Genomic DNA, 11,244 nt, shown 5'->3' with positions numbered 1-11,244 from the left:
CACCAATAACCTCTCTACACCACTATTTCATAGGGGTAATTCAACTCTTTTGAGTTAATGTATTTCCCTACTTTTGGCAACTCTAACATATGTTTTGATGCAAAAACTTGATTTAATGACAGATGAGAGAGTTTTCATGGAATCTTAATCCGGAGTATTATCTGTAACATAATTCATAAAAAAATTGCATTCTAATTTAAAATTCAATTCAGGACCTTCCCAAAACTAAATGAGGCATAAAACAAATTTTAAAGTAAGACATTTTTACCTAAAAAATATTTCTTTATTAAAAATTTTACATAGAAAACTTTTTTTACTTAAAATTTATTTTCAAGCTTTTTGAGATGCAAAATCATTTATTAAATTATCATAATCAATTTGATCTAACATGTCTTTTTCAATTGATAATAAAGTTAATTCATTTAATCTTTGTTAAGACATGATTGATATAAGATAAGATTTTATTAATTTTAATTTTGAATTTTTTTTTTGCCGAAGCAACAGCTACTGGAATTGTTAACATTATTCTACAAACAATAAAAGCATTTGGAAAAGAATCAAGTCTAATAATATAATTAAGTGTCAACTAGAGTATCATTTTTGGGGCCTTTTTGACAGTTAAAATAATTTTTTTGGGGCCTAAAGCCCTTACTTGAGTGGCTTAGGCCTTGAGCCGACCCTGGTTATGTGACATTGTGTTTTTCAAGCGTTGTCGGTTTCCTCCTTCCCGACCTTTTCAAGGGGTGTGGTGGAAGTTTAGTAGCCTTGGTGAGGTAGGGTAGTTTTGTAGAGTGAGTGCGTCTGATTCATTGGAATAATACTCGTTGAAATAAGACTGGTTTGAGGTGCTTGGTATTGGGGTTCTTCGTTGGTTTCGGCGACACTCTTTTCTACTCTCTTTGAACTTCTAGTCAGGCAAGGCTGGGCAGATTTGAGTCGTCGAAGATTTTCATTTCTAGGATGTTTGCCTCTTGCTCAGCGTGCCTCCTGTTGTTTTTGACTCGTTGTCTCTCCTCTTACCTCTTTTTGCTTCCGGTGCTCTTATTGTCCTTGGGTTTGTGGTTCTTCCCTCGGGTTTTCTGACTGCTCGCTAGCGTTGTGGTTTCGTGCTTTGAAGATGGTTGTATTGTCAACGCAATTCTCTTTGTTTGGGCTTTTTTTGTTTCTTTGGCACTGTCAATAGGTTCTTTATGCTTGTAGAGCTTTTAGAGGTTTTTACTGTAGTGGCCAAATTTTTATCAGCTTTAATTTATATTGGTTTGAATACCATACTCATGTTGGAAGGAAATGTTTCTCAACATTATCCACATATATGATACATTTCACTTTTGGAAGGAAAAAAATTGCAACACTAATTTAAAATTCACTTTTTATGAATATGATACATTTTTTTATTTTAGACTAAAATATGTCGGTGAATGTTTGGTTCAAATAGTACATCTGCAACAAGATAGATCTAGTTTCACCAGAATGTGCATGTTTCTTACTTGAAAAATATTCTTTTTGTACATCAGAAATAAATATAAATTGCACTCTTAGAGATTGAACCTTGGACCTCCACTCAACCTATATGTCCCCTAACTCTTACCACTTGAGCTATCGCATTCAGGGACTTACTTGAAAAATATTACGTCTCACATAAAATATCTAGAGAAGAAAAAAGCTTGTGACAAAGGTTAAAGAAGAAGAAGACTAAATTTACAAACACGGGGTGGACGCGCAATGAATGGTTTTCCAAGTCTTCTTGCTGAACTTCATCAATCATATTAGTCTTTATTATTCAATTAATTTGTTGAATATGAAAGAAGATGTTTCTTAACTTATTTTCCACGTCTCACCTATCACAAATTTGAAGGCTAACTTGGAAATTTTAAAGATTTTCCTGCGTAATATACCGTTTGCTCTGAATAATATTATAACACACTTGGCTTATAGTTGAAATTTGAACAGTATTAATTTTAGGAGAGAAGTTTCAGGGTTCCTTCCTACTCAATATAATGTAGTATAAAAAAACAAGTGGGAGTTGATTATGATTACATCTTGATCATAACACCAGGGGTTTATACTTGGTCTAGATTTGACTCTCTGTCAAAACCCAGGGGGAGAAAATATCAAAACAGAGACATTTTTTTAAAATATAGCAGACCCATGACATTATATATATTTTTTATTGTAAGCTTAACACAGCAAAAGTAACCATACGTGAAGAGCTTTATTTCCCTGAAGTTAATTAAGCTTATCAGCATCTAGTTGAGATTGATAATTATAATTTGGATGTATGACATTGTAATTCAAACCAGTCTTATTATATGTCCAAATGCTAAAACATGACATTAATGCACAGTATTAATATAAACAGTTGCGTGAGTTTCTATGGATAACTAAGCAAAAACAATAGAAGATAACACATTGGATACATCAGAGATCTGATGACATCAACTGCCTGTTTAGCATTCAACATCCAAGTTCAATTAGTCAAGCTTTGATGAGATAACATGAAGCTGTTAGGTATATACGTAGGTATTGCTACTAGATGATTGTAATATACTAATAGTAGAATAAGTCTTGTAAGTTGTAATTATGGTAAAGGAAGAAATTAAGAATCCAAATCTATATTTTTTTAACTCATCCTTCAATTTTAAATATCACAATTGAATTTGGACCCTTCAATTTAACACTTGTTTGTTGGAAGTAGGCTGTACGGCCCCTGAGGACTCACACTTCACCCATCAAGGACTTGGGTTTTTAAAAGTATGATTAAGTAAAAAAAGTTAGGTTCAAACTATTTATTTAAAAAAGTTGGGTTCATATTATTAAAAAAAATATATTTGGCATGATAGACACAATCATACCTTCAAAATGTTGGCATATAATCATGATACGACGCATACCTGACTTAGGCTGTGAAATTAGAATGAATGCTAGACTTAGGTTGCACAAAGTCCGACCGCATGACGTATTTCCACCTCTATTGCCTATCTTGATGTAAAGGAAAGGCTAGCTGTCCTGGGCGTAATGTCAAAGCTTGAGTCACGCTGGATATTGCATATATTGTCATCTTCTCCCACATTTTCCTTAATTTCCCTGGATGAAGGGAATCGATCGAATTCATCTAGAATTAAACCCAATTATTTTGTTGCTTTCTTCGTGGTTGGTGAGAACGAGGTCGTTTCTATGGTTGACTTGCATTTGAGATGCATGGCTGCTTATCTAGTTAATTAATGCAAATGGAGCAAAGGGGATATTGAAGATTGAGAGGCGCATGCACTTACCCTTTTTTTGAATTTAGAAAAAAACTCATACCCAAAAGCATAAGATATAGGATCTGCGAGTCTTTTCTCTTATATAAATTTTAACATTTTACTTTTATCTTATCTTCAAGCTCACACTTAACTTCTTAACACTCTCTCATCTCAATGTGAGTTACCATATAGGAGTTACTTACCTTCTGCCATGGCTTATAAAAAAAATGTATAGAAGTTAGTCACACTTGTATATCCACACTCATGCATTATTGTATACACCAAGCTAGCAAACTCTAGATCACTTAATCATAAAGACTCTAATATCTTGTTAAGCAATCAATTATCCGATAAGCTTAAGTTATTGGGTAAATGCCACTGGAATGATGATTTAATATTATATTCTAACAAATAAAATAAAGAAATTAAATTAAATATGATATGTACTCACATTCAGTTGTACATGTTTGATCATTCTTAAATAAAATATATCTTCAATTTAAGTATTGTGTATGAAAAAATAAAGTTCGTTTAAAGAGTTAGTTCCACTAATATTTGAATGTTCACAACAAAGCGAGATTAACATAAAAATAATAGAAGATACATTATAGACTATAAAGTGAGAATATTTTCCTAGAGCTTTGATTCATTCACACTCATTTTCTCTTCTATTTTATTTTCACTCTCTTTCTTTTTCAATCTATATCGTATTTTTCTATCATATCACATATATCTCTCTATTTAATTTCTTCTTTTCTTGGTGGGTATGTGGGAGGATTGTGAACCAAAATTTATTCATATATATTCTTATCCAAATGGCTTTATAGTTTAGTGGTTGCTTAGGCTCCACCTGATAATCGAGTCATAATAGTCTCAAACACTAGGACTTGGTCTCACATAAGGAAATCCTCTGTATATTATTTATTAACAATTAAAGAGTGCAATTAATGGTTTTAATTAAGCAAAAGATCATCATATATATCAGAATAGGATTTTTACTTCCGTCCATTGCTATCGTCTCCCACTCGTTGATTTAGCTTCTATCCACCCTTTACACGCGCGAGGTCATTTTTTATATATTTTATGTTACATATAACAAGCTGAATTAATGTCTTACATGAAATAAAAAAAGAAATGTATATAAAATTAGACTTAACAAAGACTAGCTAGGATATATGTAGTGTAGTTGCTTCCACAAACGCTGCAACTGCATCCATATATAGCTAGTTATATAAGCAGGTACTTGAAAAGTTAGATCCTCATATTTGAAGTGTGGTCTGGAACCCAAACCATAAGCACCCTTGCAAAAGGAAGCTATATCATAAAGGCTAGCTAGCTACATACATAGATGGAAGAAAAAGTTGCAATAAAAAAATTGCTGGAATTTGCAGAAAGGCCATCATCTGATAATACAGATCATGCACCAAACATGACCCAGGAACCCTCCTTTCAGAACAATACTGTAAGTTTTTCATTCATGCCGTGTTTTCATTCACTTTAACACCTAACTTTTGGTCTCTACGTATTTCTTTACATGTTTGTTGTTTATACACACATCATATATACAATTTTTTAGATAAATCAGATATGTGTGTGTGTGGCAGATTTTCTCACAATATACTTTTGAGTTATTAAGTGGTCTTTTATTGACTTAATTTTGTTGAACAAAAAAATTCCACAGATGGGATCTACGTTTCTCAGTTTGAGCTTGATCAATAATAGTTCAGAACAACTTCCCCACCAAATTCAAGGAGAGCCTCTAAGCCAAGTGAGTAATCTTTCTGTTGAGATGTCTAATATTCACTAGAAATATGATAAGGATGAATCTTATTTATAGGAAGACTATCGTCACCTCCTGATCTATATATCTTTTAAGGTATAGTTAGCCTCTTAAATTCGAATAATTTCAAGGGCTACCCAGTATATTTGTTATTTTTAGTTCATCCTAATATTATCAAAAAATCTTAATTTATAAAAAGGAGTTTTCATTATTTATTGTGTTGTGCATCTTAATAGATCTATGCTCCTAAGTTTTGCTTGATGCCCACTTATATATGTTGGACATGATTTGGATGTTGGTTTTAGATGGGCATGCTGCGAGTGAAGCTTGAGGAAGCAAAGAAGGAGAATGAGAGTTTAAAAGCTATGCTAGTTCAGGTTAATGAACACCACACTGTTCTTCAAAATCGTTTACTTTTGGCGATGCAGCACCATCAATCTTCAATGTTACCTCGGAATAATCATGACTTGCTGGTAAGTTTGACTTAGCTTGAATTTTGTTTTGTGTATGATTTGTCAATTTGATTACATTAATGTCTTTAAAACTTATATTAGTCATTTGAAAACAATCTCGTTTGAGTTGGTCAAACAACCTAATTCCAATAACCATAATTATGTCCGGCCTAGAGGTCTCACTGCGACAAAAAATTGAAAACTATATCAGATAAACAATGGTCATAAAAAAAGGAAGTTAGAGTTTTTTTTTTTTTTGTTAACATGCCATGAATTGTGATTACAGTTAAAAGATAGTTCCACATTGGATAAATTGAATGGTCAACAATTGTTTATAAAAGTTGGTGTTTGAAGTTGGATTACATTAGTCATTTTGGACTGGAGCACACCATATCCACATCTAAAGCTCAACACTCGCATGATTTTGGATCAACACACAAGAAAAATGTTACTAATATTCTCTTTTTAACACACTCTATATAGTAGCACCTCCTCTTAAACTTTGGTGAAAGTTTCTCCAATTAATAAATTTTGCAACTTCTCATAATTAAGGATAAGCTAATTATAGAAATTAAATAAGCCTTAACATTTATTCATTTTTGGTAAATTTAGAAGGGAAATAGACAAGATGATGAGGAGAAAGCAGTGTTACCCACCCGGCAGTTCTTAAATATTGGTGAGGCTTCATCTTCAGATCATGGCAGCAAAACAGAAGGATTTGCTTCAGCAGAAAAAATTGAGAAGAGCAGAAACATTGCATGTGATGTTGAAGGTGAAACCAACAGCCAAATAACATCGCAAGAAACAAAAAGCATAGACGAGCCTCAAACATCTGAGATTACTAGGAAAGCTAGAGTGTCCATACGTGCAAGATCAGATTTTTCTTTGGTATGGACTCTTATCTCAACTTCTAATTATTACTATTATTGTTGTTTTTAAGAGTCAAGACTGAGTATTTTCAGATTAGCTAGAGTAAAGTTTTGCAACTTTAATATATATCCATGTGTCATACTTAGAAGCCAGGGCCTAAAATATTCCTGTAGGTTGGCCGGGGTGAGTGTGTTGGGTAAGATATAGGTGCGCTTTCTTTTCATTCTTTTCCATCCAATTTTGGAGGGCAAATCTGAAGGAAAGTAATGAAATGTGATGGATTTTGGATCATTACTTACCACTGCCTTCTATCATATTTTAAATAAAACAAACAATAGATCACTCCTCCTTCCCCACTACTCCACTCCACTCCATCCCTCCCCCAATCCAAACAAAGTCTTGGCTGTAAGACTTAAAACACCAATGTGAGATTTCATAGTTTTAACAATCTCTTAAGTTTAACTGGACTAGTATTTGTTTTTGCCTGAGTTTGTACTCAATTTTTATTTATAAGCGAGTGTATACTCAAGTGAAATGTTAGAATTCATCTTTGTGTTGTTTGTGCTCATTCTGTCTAAATTTGAGTCTCAGATACCAATGATTTGATTTTAGTTCATAGTTGTTTTCTTTTTCATGGACTATTTTTTTGGATTATATATGATTCTCTCATGTGCAATTTTTTTAATTTCCATATGAGAGGATCCTAATCCAATTTATTTATTTATTTTTTTTAACTTTTTTTCTTTGGACTTTTTTTAAAAGCTTTTATTGGATCATACCACTTATTTGACTTAGAAACGAGAACCCAAAATATTTTATAGGTGGGTTCTAAGCATAGAGTATTGTACCACATATTTGACTCCCAAAATATTTTATAGGCGGGTTCAGTCTCTAGCAATAATTATTTGTCCACACCTCTAAATTGAGGTGGAAAGAGGTGGAGGAAGAGAGAGATAGGAAGAAAAGAAAAAGTAAGAGAGAGAAAGTATAAGATATCATAGATGATAAGAGGAGAGAGATAGAAATAAAAATAGGTGGAAATGAAGTGTATAAATAAAGAGGTGTGTATATATCATTACCCAGTCTCTAGCCATAGAGTATTGTGTGATTCAGAGATCTTAAGGCTACTAAATATGGAATCCCCAATATTATATATTGTGGTTTTGTTGTTCAAACCACCAACACAATTGTATGTACCAATAATATATTGTTAGGATGAGCAACAAATCAAAAAGTATATAATAAGTATTCTATGTCCAATAGGTTGTTTGCTGGTAAAGCAAGTTCTAGGTCCAAAAGGGTCTTAAATTACACCAATAACAAGTTTAGACACTCTTATATTTCGAAATTCAAATCTTATAAGTAAAATATTTCGAGATTTAAATATTGGAAGCAAAAGTTTCCAATATTTAAATGATTAAATCTCAAAATATAAAAGTGGGTGGTGCGAATTTGAGTTGTTGGGTTCTCAAATCTATCACCCATAGCTATAAGGATTTTGGGCAGCGCTTACACCACACCCAACTTTATATATTATTGTTTTGTTGTTCATCTCACCAATGTGGGCCTTCTCACAATGTATAATTTTGCTTTATTCTACCATTGTCTTGAGTTACCCCTGTTGATAAAAATAGAATATGTATTTCAGTATAACAATGCATTAATTAGTTGTGATTGTAATGTTCAGATGGGTGATGGTTGTCAATGGAGAAAGTATGGACAAAAGACAGCAAAGGGCAATCCTTGTCCTCGAGCCTACTATCGATGCAGCATGGGAACTGCTTGTCCAGTTCGTAAGCAGGTTCATCAACAAACTTCCATTTATAATTCATGTTGTCCTTGTTATCATTATAGATTGATCACTTTGCTTACTCATTTCATTGTAACAGGTGCAAAGATGTTTCAAGGATGAGACTGTTCTCATCACAACCTATGAAGGGAACCACAACCATCCACTCCCACCAGCAGCAAGACCAATAGCAAGCTTAACATCATCAGCACTCAACATGTTCCTTTCTCCAGGCTCAGCTACCACTTTACAACATGGAAGCACCACTGTATTCAACACACGACTCTTCTCTTCCTCTGTTTCCTCTGCTTTAGCTTCTTTCTCACCTTCTGCAACATGCCCCACTGTAACACTGGACTTCACCCAACCCACTAATAATAATAACTATTTGCAATTCCAAAGACCCTCTTCGCAATCACTGTTCCCTTATCCATTGCAAGGTTATAATTTCCCTCATCAAACACATGAGAGGTTGAACTTGTGTTCTTCTAAGCTCCCAACCATGATAACTACCCCATTTGACAAAAACCACCACCTTGCCTTGGTGGATGTTGTGAGTGAGGCTATAGCCAAAGATCCTTCTCTCCAAGCAGCATTGTTTGCAGCTGTTTCCTCACTGAAAATCAATAACCAAAACCCAACAAGTAAGAGTGATTATGACCCTGGTTCTAAACTGCCTACAATACCACTGATTTAGAGTTCATAATGTATATATATAGTTGTCAGATTGATAAAAGAGGTGAGCATGAATCACGCTAAAAGAGTTATGGACTGGGCGGGACATAAAGAAGATTATGTGATTATGTCCCGCCCAAAATGAACAATAAACCAATGACGATAGCCAAGGCGGGAAAGGTAACATGACGAGCTTCATTACCCTCCTTTAGGTGATGGACCCACAAGCCAGCTGGAAGATTCCTTTGGATTTGTCTTATATGTACGGGGATTTGGGCCCTAATTGTCAGGCCCAAATATAGGAAAGATCCATATCATGACCACCCCCTCTATAAAAGGGGAGGTCATCCACTTGTACGAAACCAACTTTTTCAGCATTAAGGAGAATATTCCTTTTATGGTAATTTTGCTATTTTAGTGCTCTGCTAGGGTTTACTTTTTGTCTTTCTCTTACGTAAGCTTGCCCTAGTACAGAACATTGGCGCCGTCTGTGGCTCAGCTCTTCCGGTGACAAAAGGAGGAATTGCGAGCCATGGAGACTCGTTCATGCGGCATGGGTCGACGCGATCATTGCCGGCGCGGTGGTGGTCGGCATGGTGGTCGCGGCGGCGGACGAAACAACAACCGTCCCGTACTGGACGAGCAGGAGCAGGAAGCTTCCTCGGAGGGGGTCCACTCAGTGGCGCCGTCGCCAGCGTCATTGGTGAATGCAGCTCCGGGAAGACCTTCAGATCTGATCGCTAAATCAGATCCAGGTGTTCGGCGGCGTTCAACGCCGCCTGAATATGTGAACTTGGAAGACTTTAAGACCACTGCTCCACGGAGAGCACAAGAGGCAGTGACAGGTATCACGCCTGCGGCTTTGCAACAAATGTTAGATACCTTACAGAAGGTGCAGTCCCAAAACGAGCAGTTGCAAGCCCAGGTTGAGTATCTCACTCAGCGGCAGGATTTTAAGCAAGAACAACGCTTGGAGGCGGAGGATGTAGTTGAATTCCAACCTTTTGTTCCAGCCATCACTAGGGTGGACATTCCAAAGCACCTTCAAACCATGGCATTAGACGCCTTTTCAGGCGAGTCTGATCCTATGGAGCACCTTAGATATTTCAATACCAAAATGGTGATCGGCGGGGCAACGGATGCGGTAAAATGTCGATTATTGCCTTCCACGTTCAAAGGCATGGCGATGCAGTGGTTCATTCGACAACCGCCCTTCTCCATTGATAATTTCACTGATCTGTCCACTAAGTTTCTGACTCAGTTTTCCGCCAATAAAACCACAAAAGCAACAATGTTTGATCTTATCAGCATACATCAGCAACCAGGCGAGAAATTGAAAACCTACATGGCACGCTTCAGCAAGATGGCGGTGCAGTTGGAGGATGAAAATCCAGATGTTTGTTTGGCGTCATTCAAAAATGGCCTTCGGGCGGGAGATTTGAATAGAGACTTAACAAGGCGACCAGCGAAGGATATGTTGGATCTTCGAGCTCGTGTTCAAGAGTTCATATTAATCGAGCAAGATGATCAGAAGAAACAAGAAAGAGAGGAAGGACGCAAGCAGTCTCAATCTGGTGGTGTTTCACAGGACAAATCCAAGGCGGGGAAGGAAACCAGGATAGCGCAGACCCCCCGTGTACCAAGACCGGGACCATACCAAAACTCTAAACCTGGCTTTCAAAATACATGGCACAGAAATCCACAAGGTCCACCTGCTGCCACAGCTGGTCAGACTGGTGCTTCGCCTGCACCAGTTCCACTTACTAAGTTGAATGCACCCTTAAGTACCATTTTAAGGGCGGTTGGACAGACCAACGTTGTGCAGTACCCACCACCCCCACGGCGGCCGCCAGCTAACGTGGACACCAATAGGTGGTGCGAGTACCACAAGGCGTTGGGGCATACGACAGATAATTGCTGGAATTTAAGGCGGGAAATTGATCGCTTGATTAAAGCCGGCCATTTGGCAAACTTTGTTAAAGACACAGCAGCGCCGGAGGTAGCTAAAATCACTCAAGGGGACAAAGGCAAAGGCAAAGAGATAGTTGAAGAGTTGGGCGATCCTGTTGGGGAATGCTCATCTATTGCAGGAGGATTTGGCGGGGGTGCAATTTCAAGTAAGGCTAGAAAACGCTACGTGGCGGCAGTACACTCAGTACAGGAGTCGAACGAAGGCGAGTGTTGGGTGAATCATTCCCCTATTATATTTACCCCTCAGGATTTCGCGCATGTAATTCCCCATGACAACGATCCAATTGTGGTAACAATTAGGGTTAACAATTATGTGACAAAGAAAGTATTCTTAGACCAGGGATCTTCGGCGGATATCATCTATGGAGACGCCTTTGATCGCCTGGGACTAAAGGAATCAGATTTGAAACCATACAAGGGAACTTTGGTGGGATTCACAGGGGACCGCGTCAGTGTGCGAGGATA

General features: G+C 36.7%; 1 protein-coding gene across 1 annotated transcript; it reads left to right on the top strand.

Moving 5' to 3' along the window:
• Positions 1 to 4,434: 4,434 nt before the first annotated feature.
• On the top strand, positions 4,435 to 9,212 carry LOC130723959 (WRKY transcription factor 6-like). Its single transcript, XM_057575109.1, has 6 exons — positions 4,435 to 4,704; positions 4,924 to 5,010; positions 5,328 to 5,495; positions 6,087 to 6,362; positions 8,032 to 8,145; positions 8,234 to 9,212. The coding sequence occupies exons 1-6, from the start codon at positions 4,591 to 4,593 to the stop codon at positions 8,828 to 8,830; spliced, it is 1,356 nt and encodes a 451-aa protein (XP_057431092.1). The 5' UTR covers positions 4,435 to 4,590; the 3' UTR covers positions 8,831 to 9,212.
• Positions 9,213 to 11,244: the final 2,032 nt, after the last annotated feature.

Source organism: Lotus japonicus, chromosome 6 (assembly GCF_012489685.1).
Source record: "Lotus japonicus ecotype B-129 chromosome 6, LjGifu_v1.2".
Classification (NCBI taxonomy): Eukaryota; Viridiplantae; Streptophyta; class Magnoliopsida; order Fabales; family Fabaceae; genus Lotus; species Lotus japonicus.
The sequence above is the reverse complement of the archived record's forward strand: the minus strand, read 5'-3'. Positions and strand labels throughout refer to the sequence as shown.